Source organism: Pygocentrus nattereri, chromosome 25 (genome assembly GCF_015220715.1).
Source record: "Pygocentrus nattereri isolate fPygNat1 chromosome 25, fPygNat1.pri, whole genome shotgun sequence".
Lineage (NCBI taxonomy): Eukaryota > Metazoa > Chordata > Actinopteri > Characiformes > Serrasalmidae > Pygocentrus > Pygocentrus nattereri.
Genome location: NC_051235.1, coordinates 17,625,400 through 17,646,076, shown reverse-complemented (window position 1 = coordinate 17,646,076; position 20,677 = coordinate 17,625,400). Strand labels below are relative to the sequence as shown.

Below are 20,677 nucleotides of genomic sequence, written 5' to 3'. Positions count from 1 at the left end.
ATGGGTCAATGTCATTTTTAGCTTGTCAGTCTCACATATTAACAACTGGCTGTCAAGTGGATTAACACATTCAGTAGCTACGAATTAGCATCAAAACCAGAACAGAAAGGCTGTTCACCAGTTCAAGAACGGCCACTACTAGCCTCTACTTAACAACGAAGTGTTCTACATCTGCTATTGTGAGGCAACTGTTAGGTTTCTAAATAAAGATAAACAGATAAACAGTACTTAAAGCTTTCATCTTTGAGAGAGAGGAGAAAAATCAAGCTCTACTCTTACTCCAGACCTAAAAAAAATCCACAGGTGTTTCTGTCCTTCTTTCCAATGTGAGAAAACAAGAAAACAGGAGCATTTAGAACCTGCTGGGGATAGACTTTGGTCCCACCACCCTAGAGTACGGACCTCAACGTCATTGAATGTGGGATTACTTGGATTGTGAGAAGTAGAAAATGTGACCAGCTTTTAAAGCTGAATTTTGGTAGTGTGGAAAAAAATACCCCTGCAGAATTATTTAAAAAAACTGACATCAAGCCTCCTGAAAAGAAAAGGAGCTGTAATGAAGGCAAAGGGTGGACACACTAAATACTGAAAAAAGAATACATTATATATGGCTGTTAAGGCTTTTGCCTAATTTGCTGTCAAGTATATGTTTTATGCTTTTTCCTGACACTGAAAATGAAATAACTTGTACTGAATGGCTGTTTTAATCGTAAAGGAAATAAATGACGGGTGGTCTCTGACCTCTGCACAGTATTGTATGTAGCTAGTTGCTCCATCTTTTCAAATAGTTGATTCCACAATGTTGATGAACAGAAGGGGTTTGCAATATGGTGAAAGTATAACATTGTGATACTTAATACACAATATATATCCCTTTTTGAGAAATATATATCCCTTCTTTCCCTTTTCTATGATAAGTTGTAACAGACACAATATATCAGTGGCATACTCTCTACAAAATGTTTAAATAGCACCAAAAAAATAAAATAAAGACTTTTTGGCATGATTTAGAATGATTTTCAAAAAGGTTTCCAATCATAGAGAAGAACCATTTGACCATGCAAAGAGCCAATTATGCATTCAAATGCTTTTTTGAGTTTTAAAGATTTTATACATAACTGCTGCCTTTAGTAAAGAATCATTAATGAACCATGTTAGGAGTGTAACACAATAAAACTGTGTCAAAACTATTAAACAGAACTCAAATAGAAAACCGCAGGTTCCTCTCATCTCCCCATTGCACTTACTATGCATCACTACTTCCAATTGCACAGAGCCAGTTATAATCTCTTGGGACTCCTGGCATTTTCAGGATTTTAGCTTAATACCCCTACAATAGGGTGAAACCCTACAAGCTGCAACACTGAGGAGGCTCTTTTAAACCTCTCTTTAATGTAACATGCAGAAGCCCCGATTATAGCAATAATATGTTCAGAAAAGCTTATAGTGAGGTCACTTATCATGATAAGCATATCATGTCATCCACGCCTACTGATCAAGCTGTGCTGTACAGGTTTTATTTTCTACAACAGAAGCTCTCGGTTAGCAATCTTTGCTTGGTTGAGAGCATGTCCAGTTGTTCCTTCATGGACTGCCATAGATAGTAGCACTGTGCATCTGGATATTCATTGATTATTAATGTGCAGTGATATTGTTTTACAGTGATATTATTTTAGTTGCTGTAATGTAGGAGTCAGGTGTCTGTTTAAGTTATAGATTGTTTAAGTTATACATTGCCCTCCACAAATACTGGCACCATTAGTAAGCATGAGCAACACTGGTTGTAAAAAAAAAAAAAAAAAAAAAAAGTTACTGCTTATCCTTTAGAGCTATCACTAAAAATATGAACAAAACTCTAAATATTATTTGAAATACAAAGATTGAAAGAAAAAAAAAGAATATTTTATTAAATAAATAATTGTCTCAAATCTGTGTGAGCCACAGTTGTTGACATTTCTTCATTTTACACTTTGTGCAGCCTCCTTTATAGTCTTCTCCTATAGTGCTTAATGAGACTTGAGAACACACAACAAGGGATCTGAGACCATTCCTCCATACAGAATCTCTCCAGATCGTTTAGGTTCCAAGGGTCACCACTGCAAACACTTCTCTTCAGCTCATGAAACAGGTTATCTATGAGGTTTAAGTCAGGGGATTGGGATGGCCACAGCAAGACCTTGATTCTGTGGTCAGTGAACAACTTTTTATTGATTTTGATGTGTGCTTTGGATCATTGTCCTGCTGGAAGAATCAGCTAAGGTGAAGTTTAAGCTTCCTGACTGAGGTACTAAGGTTTTGATGTTGTTCTGGGGCTTTGATGTTATTCAGGGCCTTCAGAAGAAAACTGTAGGTACTTAAGTTTGTTGGTCCTTGACAACTGAGGCTTTCTTCTGGCAACCTTCCCAAAGAACATATGGTTATGTACGTGGGGTCTGATTGTAGCAAGACATTCCGACTCCAAGACCTAACTAATATCTGCAATTCTCCATCTGTGATCCTTGGAGATTTTTTAGCCCACTTGAACCATCCTCCTTAATGTGTTTGAGGTCAATATACACAAAGGCCTCTCCCTAGTATATTCATAACATCTCCAGTCGCGACAAACTTCTTGATCATTGATATGCTAGGAAATTTTCACTGTTTAGCTATTTTCTTCTAGGCTTTTCTCAGGAACATTTTGTTGCACATGACTGCTGGTCATTCTCATAGTCATGGATGTAATGTTAATGTAATATTCATCATGGATGAATATTATTTTTATTATAAAATTTTTTTTTTTTTCTTCAATCATTCTACTTCAAATAAACCTTCGATTTTTGTGAATATTTTGAATAAAAGCTCAAACAGACTATCAATAAAAAAAAGATTTTTACATCCTGTTTTGCTCATGTTTAGCAGGGGTGCAAATATTTGTGGAAGGTACTGTACATTATTGATCAACTTTCAGAGGTAATTTCGTAGCCTAATTATGCCCAATTGAAGAGCAGCATCACCAGCAAAGGCACTGCCTGGAGCAGAGGGAGGCTAGATGCCTTGCCCGCAGGCACAGCCAGAAATTTTCAGTCTTGGTATTTGAACCCATGACCTTCTGGTTGCTAGCGCATATCTCTTATGCCTTTAGGCTACCAGCTCCTATACTAGTTTACCATTTTCCCTGATTTATTGCACTTGATACAAATCAGCTTATTACCAAAACATTCATAAGTTCAATCAGCACACTAACACAGTAAACACTAAACTCTGCAGGAGCGTGGACCTCTGCAGAGTTTGAGTCCTCTGGTCTAAAAAGCTCCACTCTTGCTTCAGATCTGAAAAAATCCACAGGTGTTTCTGTCCATCCCTCCACTGTCTGAAGACAACTCAAGTAGCAAAAATTTGTAAATCAAACAGATAAGCCGCTGGGGTTAGACCAAGGGACTGGCCACCCCAGTGTCCAGACCTCAGCATCACTGAATGTGTCTGGGGTTACTTGGATTGTGATAAATAGAAAATGTAACCAACTACTAAGACTGAGGCATGGAAAACAGAGATGTGGAAAAATATCCCTGTAGATTTCTTTGAAGGGAAAAACAAAAAACAAGTGGAACATGAAAAGAATGAAAGTTGTGATAAAGGCAATGGGTATACAATAAATACTGAAAAATGTGATCTTATGTTTAGTTGTTACCTCATTAAACAAACCTGATTCAGCTCATCAGCTAATTAACAAGGCCTTCATGAACTGAATTCAGAGCATTTGATGTGGGTAAATGCTAATCTCCTGAGCACTTTGCCCTGCAATGTCCCCCGTCTGACATGCCTGGTCTAGAGGAATATTCTGTTGTCTGCTAAAATAAATACATTTTTGGATTTCGTACTTCATCAGCTGTGGTGCATTTAAATAGTTCAAATCAGTAGCTGGATATTTGTGTCCCTATGTTAGGAGACAAAACAATCAGTATCAGTAACTGGCCACTTTCTTATCTGATGCTTCACTAGGAGGTCAAACAATTCATTAAGGTTTAACCTTCACATAGAGTACACTCAGAATATTGTCACTTTGAAAATACTTACTTTGAACAGCCAATATAAAATATTTTTTAGAGCACAGTATTACCTGGAGATGCTATGCTTCTGCAAGATGGGGGCCTTGCCTGCAGTGGTGATGGAGGTTGCTGTGGACACAGAGGGAATGATGATGACTGGAGTATGTCACTGGTGGAAAGAAACACTTAAAAGCATGTGGAGGTTAGAGAGTAGTGATGGTTACAATAGCTGCACAGTAGCTGCCCTCTAAATGGAACATTTATAGCCCCCCATGGCTTTGTCATTACGTCTAATTCAACTCCAATTCACCAGAGCAATGTTCATCTAGTCGGATAAAAAGGAGAGAAATGAGCTCTTTCATTAATGGCTTTCAACATTTGTATGAATGAGTGTGCTTTGGGTGCTGAAGCATAGAGTAATAAGTCTGGGCAGCAGGCAACAGGACAGCTGTGTGCTGTGTGTATGTGTGCACTTGTTTTCACAAATGTGGAGGACAATAATGTCCAGAATTTGCAGAAAAAGCTGAGAAAAACAAAACTAACGTACAATGTGAAGAAATGAAAAAAGGTCTTTTTATGTGTTTCATTTTTTAAAAACAAAGCTACCTATTCTTTTTGGTTACTGCAGTATAGAATTAAGCTTAGAAATTTCTTCATATAAATACAGTACTGTGCAAATGTCAGGGACATTGATATATTGTCAATACTTTTATACATTAATCACAAGTTATTCATTTTTCATTGTCTAGATGAAATACTGAAAACAACCTTCACAGAAAATTACACTGAAGCCTTAATAACTAAATATAACATTTCTTTTCCATTGTTCTAATAATACCAGTATCTTTTTTGTCTTGATTCGCAAAATTTTTCTTTTTTGTAAACACCTGTGGATGTTTTCATATCTGAAGCAAGAGTGGAGCTTGATTTTGTCTTAAATATGAACGTTTTAAGTACTGTTTCTCTGACAGCGACGGTCTTAGTGGTCTACCAGGTCTTGCATGGTTGTTAGCAGTTCTATTTCCTCTCTATCTTTTAATATTTTTTAGCTTCAGTTTCTTTTCCTTCGACTTGCCCCTTATGAAAGTTATCTATTGCTCTCAGATATATGCTCAGAAAAACGAATAACTTGTACTTATTGACCATTTCGATTGGATATTTAACAAATGGGTGGTCTTCAACATTTGCACAATCCTGTAGGTCCTTATTCAGGATCTGTATAATGTCCTGACATTGTATATAAAACAAGTATGTGCACGTTTGTGTGTGAGGAGCTAATGGCCTGATTGGTAAGCTGGAGTGACCGCGAAAGCCTCTTGTTTCAGTTCGCTAGTCAGTTAGCCTCTTAGCAAACATGACAGGGATATTAATAACCTCCAGTCAACCACTGCAGGGAATGCAGAGAGGACCAAATCTGTCTCCAGTATCCCTCTCTCTCTCCTTCTCTCTCTCTCCCTCATTCTCTCCCTCTCTCCCTCTCCCTCTCTCACAAACATCCTCCTCTCTTTTCTTCTTTCCCCTCCTGAGTTTCTCTCTCTCTTTCCTCTCTCTGTCTCTCTAGTGGCTGTTTCTGTCTCTCACTCTCTCTCATTGCTCCCCTGCCTCCTGCATTATCTTTCATGTGTATGTCCTTGTAGAGTCCACTTTGCAGCTTAAGGTCAGTTTGCCCCCAGAACTGCCATACCTGTCGTCTCTGCTGTGTCGGGAAATGAGCCCCAAACACAAAAAATAAACTTAATTAATCACATAAATGGCTTATAACGGAAGGAATGAGGTGGCAGGGGCCCCTCTTACCTTTTTGGCTGTTCCTTCCTCCAACTCTGTTTCCTCTATAACAGAATATTTTTATTAATTGCAGTCATTAAGCCATGCAAATTACACAAGTTTTAAAACCTAGGGTTTCACAGTAGGTTTCTAAAGTGTAGTTCCACAAAATCTTTTATTATCTGAACAAAATATATACATACACGCACACTGACCAGCCACTTCAATAAGTACACTAAGTATCCTTGTTTCTACACTGTCCATTTTATCAGCTCCACTTACCCTATAGGTGCACTTTGTAGTTCGACAATTACAGACTGTAATTCATTTGTTTCTCTGCATACTTTGTCAGCCCCCTTTAACCCTGTTCTTCAGTGGTCAGGTCCACCACAGAGCTTATCTGGGTGGTGGATCATTCTCTGCAGTCCAGTGACTCTGACCGTGTGGTGGTGTGTTAGTGTGTGTTGCACTGGTATGAGTGGATCCGACACTGCAGCACTGCTGGTGTTTTTAAATACCTCAGTGTCACTGCTGGACTGAGAGTAATCCACCAAGCAAAACTATCCAGCCAACAGTGTCGTGCGGACAGCGACCATTGACAGGTGCCCCATGAACATATATCACATTGTGCCCCACCAGTATAAGTGGCCACTGAGCTGAATCATTGGTAGGAGTAGGGGAATGGATGGGGAGACCAGGCTGGTTCATTGGTAGGGGTATGAGAATAGTGGGGAGACGGGGCTGGTTCATTGGTAGGGGTATGGGAATGGATGGGGAGACCAGGCTGGTTCATTTGTAGGGGTATGGGAATGGATGGGGAGATGGGGCTGGTTTATTGGTAGTGGTATGAGAATGGTGGGGAGACGGGGCTGGTTCATTGGTAGTGGCATGAGAATGGTGGGGAGACGGGGCTGGTTTATTGGTAGTGGTATGAGAATGGTGGGGAGACGGGGCTGGTTCATTGGTAGTGGCATGAGAATGGTGGGGAGACGGGGCTGGTTTATTGGTAGTGGTATGAGAATGGTGGGGAGACGGGGCTGGTTCATTGGTAGGGGTATGAGAATGGATGGGGAGACAGGGCTGTTCATTGGTAGTGGTATGAGAATGGATGGGGAGATGGGGCTGGTTCATTGGTAGTGGTATGAGAATGGATGGGGAGACAGGGCTGTTCATTGGTAGTGGTATGAGAATGGTGGGGAGACTCAGCTGGTTTATTGGTAGTGGTATGAGAATGGATGGGGAGACAGGGCTGTTCATTGGTAGTGGAATGAGAATGGTGGGGAGATGGGGCTGGTTCATTGGTAGTGGTAAGAGAATGGTGGGGAGACGGGGCTGGTTTATTGGTAGTGGTATGAGAATGGATGGGGAGACAGGGCTGTTCATTGGTAGTGGTATGAGAATGGTGGGGAGACGGGGCTGTTCATTGGTAGTGGTATGAGAATGGTGGGGAGATGGGGCTGGTTCATTGGTAGTGGTATGAGAATGGTGGGGAGACGGGGCTGTTCATTGGTAGTGGAATGAGAATGGTGGGGAAACGGGGCTGTTCATTGGTAGTGGTATGAGAATGGTGGGGAGACGGGGCTGTTCATTGGTAGTGGTATGAGAATGGTGGGGAGATGGGGCTGGTTCATTGGTAGTGGTATGAGAATGGTGGGGAGACGGGGCTGTTCATTGGTAGTGGAATGAGAATGGTGGGGAAACGGGGCTGTTCATTGGTAGTGGTATGAGAATGGTGGGGAGACGGGGCTGTTCATTGGTAGTGGTATGAGAATGGTGGGGAGACGGGGCTGGTTCATTGGTAGTGGTATGAGAATGGTGGGGAGATGGGGCTGGTTCATTGGTAGTGGTATGAGAATGGTGGGGAGACGGGGCTGGTTTATTGGTAGTGGTATGAGAATGGTGGGGAAACGGGGCTGGTTTATTGGTAGGGGTAAGAGAATGGATGGGGAGACAGGGCTGGTTTATTAGTAGTGGTATGAGGATGATGGGGAGACGGAGCTAGTTCATTCGTAGGGGAACAGGGTCTGATGGAAAGACAGGGCTGGTTCATTGGTGGGGTATGGGTATAGGGAGACAAGGCTGATTCACTGGTAGATGTATGGGGATTGACGGGGAGACAGGGCTACTGAGCCAGCAGCTGCATCTGTTGGGCCCAGAGTGATTTAGTGTCAATAGTTTGCTAAAAGTTTGCCTGCATCAATTAAATGTCAGATAAAAGGGGAGAGAAAATGTACACTGAGAATTTTTGTGAAGATATTAAATAAATAATGTTAGGGGAGCAGAAGTAGCCTATTTCACTACGAATTAAACTAACAGGTAATTTCCACCCCTCACAGATGACATCCACCTTGTTTTGTGAAAAACTGGGTGACGTACTGTCTGCTTTTCTAATTCTAATGTTCTAATTACTTTTAGGGCCCTTGTCAGTCACAGGCTCTTAGAAACGTCCTAACTTTTGCAGCGTCCCGACCACTGACGAATAACTAGAGGATTACCGACACGAACCATGCAGCAACAGATGGTACAAGGTAGGTGTGTCTAATGCAGTTGACAACTAGACACAGTGTTTAAAAACACAAACCTGCTGTGTCTGAACCATTTGGACCAGTGCAACACACACTAACACACCACCACAGCCATGACAGTGTCACAGCAGTGCTGAGTATTATCTGTAACTGTAGAACTACAAAGTGACCATTAACTGCAACTTATATTAATTATATATTAAAATAATATTTACTTATTATTTTCTTAAGAGTTACTCTGAAGAAATACAAGACAATTCACTTGAATGTCTTTGGAATTTCTTTGATGGTGAGAAGCATAAAATGCAACCAGCTTCATCCCTTCAGATACAATTATCTGCTTATTACAAGTTTTTCTTGAAACAGAAAAACTTTTGACTAGAAATTAAATAAATAAATGGTGTTTTAAATTATACTGTACCATCTCATAAGCACATTCCTTTATGATTAAACATTACATGCAACATTAAAAGTCACCTTCAGTGTTCAAAGGAGACACAGTATCAAACGCAGAGTTGTCAGCATCATCGTCCACCTGTGAGCAAGAAAAGTCCTAGAAGAGAAATTTACAAAGCTATAGTCACTAAATATACTGTGTGCATTTTGCATGAATGCAACAGGGCAAAGCACCGACACTAAGCTAAAACAGCATGTAATGCTCTTAGTTTGTGAGGGATAGAGAGCGCAAATCTATAGGACAGCTGGTGCCACCTACAGGATGTTTGTGTCTAATGCCTTAAAACTCTAAAGCCTATGAAAAACATCAGGGAAAAATCCATACAACACTACCTGTTTTAGAGGCGTGGCATAAACGGCATCAATATCCAGGTCTCTGCTCTGTATCTCAACTGACTGGTACACATGGCTTTCATCTCTCTCTGTGTCTTCTATTTCCTCTTCCTCATCATCATCATCATCATCATCATCATCATCATCAGGTTGTGGAGAGGGCAGCCGAGGTCGGCCTGCCATAGAGTCTGGCCATTGATCTCTGAAGGACAGAAATAAGAGCTTTATTTACGGTCAAGACAAAAGTAAAGTAGTTTGGCAAGGTTGTTTTGAGTGGTGTGATGTGATGCACTTCATTAAAAAGAACCGTCATATACTGTTGCCTACTTTTTGCACATTGTTACCTTGAGGAGTAAAAACTTCCATTACTTGTTAGTAATATTAGCATCGTAGCTCCAAAAGCAGAGACAGCAAACATGTCTTGGCTGACCATCTGTATATATGGTAAAGGGAACATTGTCTAAATTTAAATTTCTGTCAAATTATTCCTTTAAGCCAACTTGTTGCTTTGCTCTGAATACGGTTACATGATTATTATCTTTCAGCTATTTTTTACAAGCCTACAGTAATCTGCAATGGAGATTATAATAGGGAAGGGCAATTCCAGGAACATAAAGTCAGACAAGAGCACAGTTTGGTGGTTTCCTTGGTCTAAAACACATGAAGTGTTCAACAGCATGGCTGTCCAGGGCCAGATCTGATCTATCAGCACTAGATTACGGACTGGACCTCTGAGGTAAGGGTTTTTACTTTTTTTTGGGTCAATGCAAGAGGGTGATCCAACTACTGGAATGCCATGTGTGTCCCATGGACATTACATTTACAGTTACTCTTAAATACATCTTAAATACAGGTAAAATAAAAAAAAACAGTATTGCTTTTGCATTAATGCGTGAATATACACTATATTGCCAAAAGTATTTGCTTGCCTGCTTGCACACGCATATGAACTTGAGTGACATCCTATTTTTAATCCATAGGGTTTAATATGATGTTGGCCCACCCTTTGGAGCTATAACAGCTTTGCAACTCTTCTGGGAAGGCTTTCCACAAGGGCTAGGAGTGTGTTTTTGGGAATTTCTGACCATTCTTCCAGAAGCTCATTTGTGAGATCAGACACTGCTGTTGGATGAGAAGGCCTGGCTCGCAGTCTCCGCTCTAATTCACCCCAAAGGTGTTCTATCGGGTTGAGGTCAGGACTCTGTGCAGGCCAGTCAAGTTCTTCCACAGCAAACTCACTCACCCATGTCTTTATGGACCTTGCTTTGTACACTGGTGTGCAGTCATGTTGGAACAGGAAGGGGCCATCCCCAAACTGTTCCCACAAAGTTGGGAGCATGAAATTGTCCAAAATCTCTTGGTCTGCTGACCATTAAGAGTTCCTTTCACTGGAACTAAGGGGCCCAGCCCAACTTCTGAAAAAGATCCCTACATCATAATACCGCCTCCACCAAACTTTACACTCAGCACAACGCAGTCAGACAAGTACCGTTCTCCTGGCAACTGCCAAACCCAGTCTCGTCCATCAGATTGCCAGATGGAAATTTCACGACTGCACAGGTGGCATCCTATCATGCTACAATGCTGGAATTCACTGAGCTTATGAGAGCGACCCATTCTTTCACAAATGTTTGTAGAAGCAGTCTGCATGCCTAGGTGCTTGGTTTTATACACCTGTGGCCATGGAAGTGATTGGAACACCTGAATTCAGTGATTTGCATGGGTAAGTTAACACCTCTGGCAATATAGTGTATTTCAAGCTTGAAATGTACTTTTATCATGAGTCATCTATTATAGGTTAAAAAAAATGTACAAATTTTTTTTCTTCTGTATTTACAATGATGTTGTGATATTTTGGTCACTTTGAAAGTTTAACTGTTACAAAAAGTATACATTTTGTGATGAGTTTAATTTAAAAATAGGCTCCAGCATACCCCCATAACCTAAAAGGATAAGAAGCATAGAAAATATGTGTGTGTGTGTGTGTGTGTGTGTGTGTGTGTGTGTGTGTGTGTGTGTGTGTGTCATTTAAAAAATAATTTTTCAAAAAGAAAAACAGCTGGCTTAAACTGAAAATACTTTTTGTTTATCTAATAAAGGTGACATTAACCATAATGTAGCACTGAAATTTCTTGTATGCCCATCATCAATGAAAATCATGAAAAAAATACATTTTAAAAGGGGTCTACAATGTGTTTTGCAGTGAATGTTCTATGCCTTCTATGTTTTTTGTATGTTAAGTGTTATTTGTTCTATGCCGCATATCCCAAGAAAAAACATCAGATACATGCCAGAACATATTATTACAAACCATACAGGGAAAGAAAGTATATTTTCTTATTCTGATTCTGGTATTTGTCCTAGTGAATTGCTCAAACAGACACTGATTCAAGTAAGCCTCAAGTGTCTAAATCATGTAAGGTGAACTGAATGATTTGGGACTAATCCATACATTTCTGTCGTTTACCTGGTGTAGAGGGCAGTGCTGGCATAAGGCTCAAACCCAGTCTGGCTGTCTGTATGTGAACAGTCACTCTCAGAGTAGGATCTGTGGCGAGGTGGAGGGATGGCCACCGTACGTCCCGTCAATGAGGATGATAATATGGCTGCTGCCAGAGCAGACCTGAGACAAGAGAGACTGCTCAGTTCGAGAGGACAAACACAGTATTATATAAACCGTACACCAATACTGACATGACCTGGATATTGTGCACTTCTCACCCATAATATTACATGGACAATTCTAATGAATTTTAAACTACAGTAACAAAAGATATTCTTAGGTTATAGATGTGTGTAATCAATCTTTGATTACACCGGTGGTCCCTGGCCATATAGGGGTTAAGCCCAAGACATTAATAAAAATAGTTAGAAATTAAATATATACAAAATCATCATTTATAGGGTACTTTCTATTGGGAGGTGACTGTTCTAAACCCTAATTTTAACTAGTAAAAATAGTACTTAAATTTGTGTTATAATATTTATATATATATATTTTTTTTTTTTTTTTTAATGAAGTTGAAAGATTTACATTTATCATGAGTGTAATTTTTAAACAAAAAACTTTTCAAAAACTATTTAATGTTGTTCCACTTTTTCATGTCACTACCAAAACACAAAGAGTTTTTAGTCTTTAGGCAAAGCTTTTTTTTAGCCACACTCCAGCATATTAAAGGAAGTGAGACTTATTGAATATATAGGAAGTGAGATTATTTTATGTGGATACAACTCTTCAAAGTTGTGTTCACTAGTCAAACTTAGCTAACTTAGCCATCACTAACGAAACAGTCATTACTGAAACATGAGGCACAGTTTTGGTGATGTTATGACTGCTTTGGAATATTCAATCGTTTGTTTTAATAGCATAAACATAATTAAGGTATAGGTTCACTCAAAACAAAAAGTCTAAAACCAAAACCAAAAAGTCGGTTTTTAGTAAAACAGTAAAGTCCAAGTTAAAAATCCAAACTGAGTCTTCAACTTTGATTTTGAACAAATTCAGTAGAATGATCCAAATACAGCCTTGTCCCAGTTAAGAAAACCTTAATAGAGCAATTAGCTCCAACGCCAACCTTTCCACACTGATCAGCAGAAAACACAACCACGCTTAGAGTTGATATTTTAGCTGCCAGAGCAGTAAGGCCCAGTTCACGGTCATCTGATGTAAGACGACAATATTCAAAATGCTGTAGACAGCAGTTAAAAGAAATTGTGTCCACATTGACGACTGTAGAATAATGGTTTCATGTGACAGCCTCTAAAACATCAAAGCATAATAAGGTATATTATTATAAAGAACTTGAGTTTTTGGTCCATCAGTGTTTCTCTGTGATGTTTCCTTCATGCTATAGCCACACTTTATATTATCTGCAGAGCCAGAGACTCTCTGCTGACACAGTGATGCACAGCTTTTAGACAGCTCCCGTACTGGTTCTCTGCTTTCTTCTATGGTCTAAATACATGGTTTTTGGATAAGAAACTCCAAAAAACAAAAAGCATCTTCTGCACTTTTCTCAAAGTTCAGACAATATATGTTTTTTTTGATAGGAGAGAAGCCAATTTCCATCAAAAACCCTAATTTACAGGATTTTTTACAGTTTTTTTAAACATCTTCAGGACTACTTCAATATCCAAAGATTCTGACAAATCCCTGATGGAACCTTAAATTATGTTGTGTTTTTTTAAACTTTAAAAAGGCTCTTCACAGTCATACATATTTCAGGTATTACTGTCTACTGAAGATTTCTTTAGGAAACCAAAACTGGTTCTTTGATGGCATTCTTTTTTATTTAATCTGCCATGTTAATTTTATAAGTGTGGACAGTTCACATTGGTCTTTCAGTATTGTTGCTCTCCTGGTCCTGGAGTATCACTACTATGCATGTTGTAACTGTTTTCCCTGCTGTAAAGCATCCAGTTCACCCCAGGAAGGGCTTGTTAATTAGGGCCATGTCCAGACAGTTGAATGAAGCTTCCTTTCCTATCAGCTTTACTTGATGTTGTCTGATCTATGTTCCACGGCTTCATTAAATTAATAGGCAGAGATGACTAGTAGGAGTATCCACCAAGCAAATCAAAGGAAAGTCAAGAAGAGCAGACAGGACAGGATGTCTCATTTAATTGTTCATTAGTTGCATCAGGATTGTTGAGAGCAGGAGAAACTCTAAAATGTGCAGGACAGTGATACTCCAAGTCCAGAATTGCTCAACATCTCATCTCGTCTCGTTGAGTGTGAAGAGGACAACAAAGAATGTCAGCTGGCAATACAAACCATCAAACAAAAGTATGAGGTTCACAATACATTTCCATGACAGCTAGTAAGAAAATGAACAGACATCTTTGAGCTTTTGACTTGAGTCTGAGTGCCAAAAGAGGCTATGGATAGCAAGGCTTTTTTAACAGGATCAGAGAAGGAAAAAATTAAGAAGAAAAAGAATGAAGGTATAAGAAAATGTAAAATGGATGATGGAAGAAGAAAAACAGGGACAGCGCTGACAGAAGGAGTGTGATGAGTGTGTGTACCTGGGTCTCTCTGGTGAGGGGTTGGGGCTGCGTGGGGGAGGGGTGCGGGGGACAGCTGGTCGGGGGGCAATGGTGGCGGCAGGAATCAAGCCATGAGCTATGTGCTTCTACAAAAACGATGAATAAGCACAACAGCATACATAAGAACAAATAATGGATGACGAGACCTCTTTCCAGCCAGTTTCAGTAGTCTAAGTCTAACCCAGTGGAGTCCAGTCCTAGATCTAGACACTCCATGCCTATGTTGTTTACCTATGAGAAAAAGGTGTTTATAAAAATCACTGCCATAGCACACTGCTGTAAACAAAAAGTTCCACAGCTGTTACGTCTGGGCCTGCGTACACTTCATCTCCGAATGTCAACGAATCCTTTAAAGTAGGTCACTAAAGCCGTGCTTTATAGGATGCCTTTGATCAAATTGAAAGTAGCCTTACTGAGTCAAAAGAAACAAAAACATGCTCAAATATGGCGTGTGCACTGCTGCAAGTCACCCTGTAAAGCCAGGAACAGACATTTAAAAGGAAGCGGTGTCGCGTCGGTTTTCACAGGAGTTCTTCATACTATGTCATATGTCTTTATGTATTTATGTTACACGCACTGGTTCAAATAGAAGCTTCGATTGATGATTAGGTCTCCAATGCAAAATCAACCTTACACAAATGCAGAAATGATGACAATGGCAGATAATTCACCTACATCCTCAGAAGACAGCAACTTTTGAGTTCTCTTTAAATTCTCCTTCAACATGTTCACAATCAGACTCATTCACTCAGGGAAAGGGTCTTAACCAATGTTATAAAAAGTTCTTTGGTATGTTACAAGCAATTGCACATTTCTGCCAGAGAAGTCTCCAAATCAACAAAACTTAGCCTACACAGTGCAGCTTTGAATAGTCAAAATACTAAAATTACTACCTACATGTGATTGAACTGACATCACTACCTAACGCTACTACTATAACTATGCACTTCAATACTATTTAAAAAACAACAGCCTTTTAGTCAAAGTCATTAGACTGCCAGAATTGCTTGCAGCTTTGTGCTAGATATTTTTGAGAGCTAGTCTGGCAATTCAATGTGGAGGATGTAGCATACATGTAGCAATACATCAACTTTCACTTTTTAATGACTTGATTTTTCAAGTGCTATAGATTATCTTTACAGTACTTCTTAGTTGCAAAATCTCAAAGTGCTTCAGACAGGAAGACAAGCAAAACCTTGGAAAGATAAAGCACGATTGTTTACCTAGCAGCACATTTAGAAACTTCAGAAGAGAAAAAGAGGCCCGGTAAACTAGGTGTATGTACAAATATAAGTAAGTATATGTATAAGTAACAAATCAGTTTTAAGAAATGGAATGTACACACAAATCTAATGTTAGCTGACCCCTAATATCATCTAAGCCATGAGCTGCGTCAGCTGTGCTATGTGGCCAAAAGTATGCGGACACCCCTCCAAATGACTGAATTCAGGCATTTCAATCACAACTACTGCTAACAGGTGGATACGATCAAGCACAAAACCTTGTAATCTTCAGTCTTGCGCACTCTATGGAGAGTCAGTGACTTTAAATGTGGCACTGTCACAGGTTACCACCTTCGCTACAAGTCAATCTGTCAAATATTTGTCCTGCTAGATCTGGCCCAGTCAACCCTAAGTGCTATATTTGTGAAATGAAAGTACCTAGGAGCAACAACAGCCAAACCACAAAACTCTATATCAATGCCCGTGGTTTTGGAATGGGATGCCCAACAAGCTCATATGGCCGTGATGTATAGGTGTCCATATACTTTTGGCCAAATAGTGTATGTGGTGGGGGTAAACACATAAACATGCATATTGGAATTAGGAACCACTGGTAACGACCTTAACTCTAATTCCACTCAAATTCACAGAGTGCAGCAGCTTGCCCGTTTAACCCGACCAGACCCTGAAGAAATGTCACATTTGTGATGGCACTAATAAAAATGACAGCATGATCATGCAGAAGTGGAAAAGCCGTTATGTAGGTCTGAAACGATTAACTCATCCATGTGACTATTACGGTCATACAACAAGCAAATCACCAGCGAGGAGAAGTGTGTTGGCACTTGCCACAGACAAAACTGAGAATGAATGAGTGGAAGTGCACACAAAACCTTCAAACTTCACTGGCAATCACCACATTTGCTGTAAACATGCCTACTCGCCTCCTACAGCCGTAGGAGTCACATGATTTTCAAGTTTACAGACAAAGAAAACCCCATTCTGATGATGTATTGGGAAGGTAGTACCAACATTTGAAAAACTACAAGCTCCTCCGAGCAGATGCGAGGGCTGCTTGAATTTTTTTTCTGCCAGCTGGTGAATGCAGAAGCAACATGACTGCTAGGAAGCCGAACATCACATCTGCTTATCAGCCTCTCCATCTTTGACAACCAACAAATGCTAACCTTTTGCTTTAACCGCTAACTTAATTCAAACAAGCATTGACAACAATTACAAGGCAATAAGCAGCTAGAGAAACAGAAGCGGGTAAATGAGCCTAATGTAGAAGCACTGCTTCAGTCATCAAGTAAAAGCAGCCACCACAAAGCTTGATTAGGAGTCAAGGAAATAGTCTTGTACTTAACTGCAGTGGAACTGGAACACCTGGCATCTATCAGTCTAGGGAGTGATGTTTGTTGGGTTCTGTTTGTCTGTATTTCAGAAGTAAACCTACCAAATCTAGTAACTCTCCTGAAACTAGCGACCCACCTCTGGTCAAAGTAAACCATATAATATGAACAGGAATTCCTACATAGTATTTGGTGGTGTGTTTAAGTATCTTCTCTTTCTCTCCAGCAGGGAGCCCCTAATGTGACATGGTGATGAGTTTTATTAAGGTATGGCAACAAGTTACTATCCTGAGCCCATGAATATCTATATTGAGGACATAATGTACTATGTATAAGCCACAAATGACTATACTGTGGCCACGGCTCACTACACAGAAGCCGCAGATAACTACACTGATGCCACATATGACTACACGCGTTATGAGAACCCTAACTCGTGGCCACTCCTTACTAAAAAAATCACCAGGTCACCTTAGGGTCTCCTAAGTTAAAACGCCGTTTAACCTTTCGATAACAGAGGGGAAGGTTCGGTTACACGGGAGTTCAGCTTGGCTAACCTTAAGGGACCTGTTAGCACCCTAGCAGCGTAGCTTAGCAATGCAGCGGCAAACAAAGCGTAAACAGTCAAAACAGGACAAACTGAATGCGAATGAGTTACAGGTGTGACCGGTGTGACACACTGAGCCTCTAACGTTACTCACAAATGCCTTCCGCTCGCTTCTTCTGAAGCTGAAGCTGAATTTTGACATGACGATAAAAAAAAAAAAAAGTTTCTCCTCGTTTCTGTGAGAACTGCGCCGTTACCAAAAGCGAACTAGACAGGCCGGGGTTCTGTAGAATAATCTGGAATGCGTAGACGTGAAACCAGACGGGAAAATCGGGGTCATTTTATATAAACAACCAGCCCTGTGTTCAGTACGCGGCTCATCCAGGCCGCTGCTTTCTGCTGAACTTCGCGTATCCAGACGCTCTACATCCTCGTCTACAGTTCAACAAGAGCGCATCCTATTGGCTTAGAGGTTCCTGAACAGCCATTCATAGCCGAGCTTTGATCCTCTTAGCAACGCCGGTTTGTCTCCAGCACTGCGCTTAGTGTCCGGCAGAGGGCGCTAATTTCTAACCTAATTTCCACCGCCGCCGCCACACAGCGCTGAGGCGAGTCAGCTCTGCCTCAAGGTAAGGTTGCAGCTGTGTGTTTAAGGCATTTTCGTAAGTATTTTATGATACGCTCTAATGTGCTAAATAACAAATTGAAAACAGTATCGTAAGCTACAAATGCGATTCAGCAGTAGGACATTTTAATACATAAGAATATATCTGTAAAAAAAACAATTGAACTACAAATCCCGTGGCTCTGTGTCTGCTTTGTGGGATGGGTGATAATGGCCAGCCAGACAGACGTTGTAGTCCGTTTTAACAGCAGGTTTTCTCTCACGGCCTGTGAGGTGTGTTGATCTACATTTTGAATTCAAACGGAACGTTTCCCCACATATCTGTATCTTCTGCTTCTGCAGTGTGTTTTTACAAACAGTCACAGACCTTTGAATCCAATTCAGGAGAGAGACGTTCTGCGTTTGTGTCCTTCAGCGGTTCATTTGTCGGGCTTAATGTAAAAGGTTCACCCTCATTACTGAAGCGTTTTAAGAGGCGTTGTTAACTCATCACCAGTTTAGCGGACCTTTATTTGGTTAAAAGCAGTGGTGGACAGTAACTAAGTAAATGTAATTCATTACTGTACTTAAGTAGTTTTTTAGTGTATCTGTACTTTACTTAAGGGTTTCTATTTTGGGCGACTTTTTACTTTCACTCCACTACATTACAAAGTCAGATATATGACTTTTTCCTCCACTACATTCTGAGAAATCTGTCGTTCCTTTTGGTTTTTGTGTGTATAAAAATGCAACATGTCAAAACAAAAGAAGCACAAAGCCAGAACAACAATCAGGGCACAGCGGTCACTTTGTTCTGAGCTTGTTTTGACCTGTTGGTCACAGCGGTCACTTTGTTCTGAGCTTGTTTTGACCTGTTGGTCACAGCGGTCACTTTGTTCTGAGCTTGTTTTGACCTGTTGGTCATACCAACCCAGTGCAGCACACGGTTCAACGTCAGTGCAGCAGCGTAAAGATTTGGGAGCACATGCGTCACCTAAATGATGAACTAACCTAACTTTGTGTAAATAGAGCACAATATAGAAATATGTCCACATATGCAGTCGTGACTGACATGTTTCTTTTTTTCTGAATTCATACAAACACTTTCATTTTATAGTAAATTAGTTTGTTAGTTTATGTTTATGAACATAGACCTACAGATCAATACAGTAAATACAGTAAAGGAGCTCATTTGTGATCCTGAGTTTAAAGCCAGTTTTTATTCAACTTGTAACTAATTTATAAAGTAATCTTAAACTGAAACTTTGCCTGTGTGTAAAAGTGATTTCAGAGCCACTCGGTTCTCCCTGATGGAAACTGTTTACCTTCAGTGTTTTGTGCTTATGATCATTTTAATAGACGTCAGCGTCACTAATTAATGACGTTCTATTAAAAGACTGGTTTACCAAGAGAGACGCTGGAGGATTTTCACCTGAAATGAGTTCATGAAGTGAATCTTGTTACAAAAATTATAACAGGACATTAATTAATCTTTTAGTACTTTTACTCAAGTTGAGGTCTAGAGTAAGAACTTCTACTTTTACTGGAGTAATATTTCACGTTGGGTATCTCTACTTTAACTCAAGTACATGATTTGTGTACTTCGTCCACCTCTGGTTAAAAGTGTGTGTAGATTTATAGGCCAGGTTTCATCCAACATCCTCACCTCTAGGAAAAGGCCCTGTGGGTCAGCAGAGAGGTCAATAGCGGGCCTAGTCTAGGTTTAACACACTTCTTAATCCTATTGAGCGGCAGCTGTTGAGTCAGCAAGATATCCCCTTGCAATGCAATCTATTTTAGGTGACACGCTTCTGGGAACCGAGTCTATAAATAAACTGTCTAATTACTCGTGACAAATAAGGTGACTGACGTGGATTTTTATCAGTCTCTGGCTGGTGTCCCTACATCAGTGGGATGCATGCAAATATTTGTGTGGATATGGATGGTAAGAGAATTGGGACACAATAACGACGTCAGCAAATATTGCGCAGTTTTGCGATATACATGTCCTAGATTTAGGTGATGTGTGGCACAAATATAGAAATTTGTCTGTATTTGCCATCTTTCAGAGATGGTAGTGCAAAGACCTTGTTTTCTTTTTTATTTGAGCGTAATAGTTTAATACCCTGAATGTATTATTACTGAACTAAGCAAAAACTAGTATTATGGTAAAGTAATACCAATATTAAGGATAAAAACAAAAAAAATACAATAATATTAATATTTTATGCACATGGCAATCCAGTACAAATGTAGACATACTTATTGTACATGCACATTGGTGTAAACAAATGCCACAACCACTCCATGTTCCATGTAAAGACATATTACACTGTGCCTTTGTTTTACACTACTGACACTGCCCACAACCAGTGCTGAAGCCTCTCATACGCTGCAATAATACAGCGTTTAAATATGTTCTTTTAGGAAAATAATCACTCTACACAATCATGTCATTCTACCATCTTAGGAAAACTTTTATTCATAAAACCTATAAAACATTTTTTATTCTACATTCCATTCTTTCTGTCTTTGTCATTTTAAATCTGTAAAGTTTGGTCAGTAGGGGGAGCACTGAACTCCTGCTCGACCTCAATCAGCCATCGGCTCGTGAGGTAGTGGTGCTGTCATTTTATTGGCTCCTCACTGAATGAATTAGGGTATGCTTTATGTAAATGATATGTAAATGAAGCACTGGCAGCCAGGGCCTGATATATGATTTGCGCTGTAAGCTCCACTTTTTTCCACGTTGTACAAAAGGTTTACAAATCAGTTAAAGGTGGTCAAATCGCCGATGTTTTA

At 39.9% G+C, this 20,677-nt stretch overlaps 1 protein-coding gene across 4 annotated transcripts in view; it reads right to left on the bottom strand.

Annotated features, from left to right (window-relative positions):
* The window catches only part of cep89 (centrosomal protein 89), a 187,553-nt gene extending 169,841 nt beyond the window's left edge, over positions 1-17,712 (bottom strand). For 2 of the 4 annotated variants that reach the window (XM_017706197.1, XM_017706198.2), the window contains exons 1-7: positions 17,426-17,712; positions 14,129-14,235; positions 11,571-11,726; positions 9,104-9,305; positions 8,792-8,867; positions 5,820-5,854; positions 4,097-4,154 (exon numbers count right to left, since the gene is read on the bottom strand). In XM_017706197.1, the coding sequence (XP_017561686.1) occupies positions 4,097-4,154; positions 5,820-5,854; positions 8,792-8,867; positions 9,104-9,305; positions 11,571-11,726; positions 14,129-14,235; positions 17,426-17,473 (682 nt within the window). In that variant the 5' untranslated portion in view covers positions 17,474-17,712. The remainder of the gene's footprint in view (positions 1-4,096; positions 4,155-5,819; positions 5,855-8,791; positions 8,868-9,103; positions 9,306-11,570; positions 11,727-14,128; positions 14,236-17,425) is intronic. The other 2 variants (XM_017706196.2, XM_037534255.1) reach the window with 2 other exon arrangements.
* Between the last annotated feature and the right edge of the window lie 2,965 nt (positions 17,713-20,677).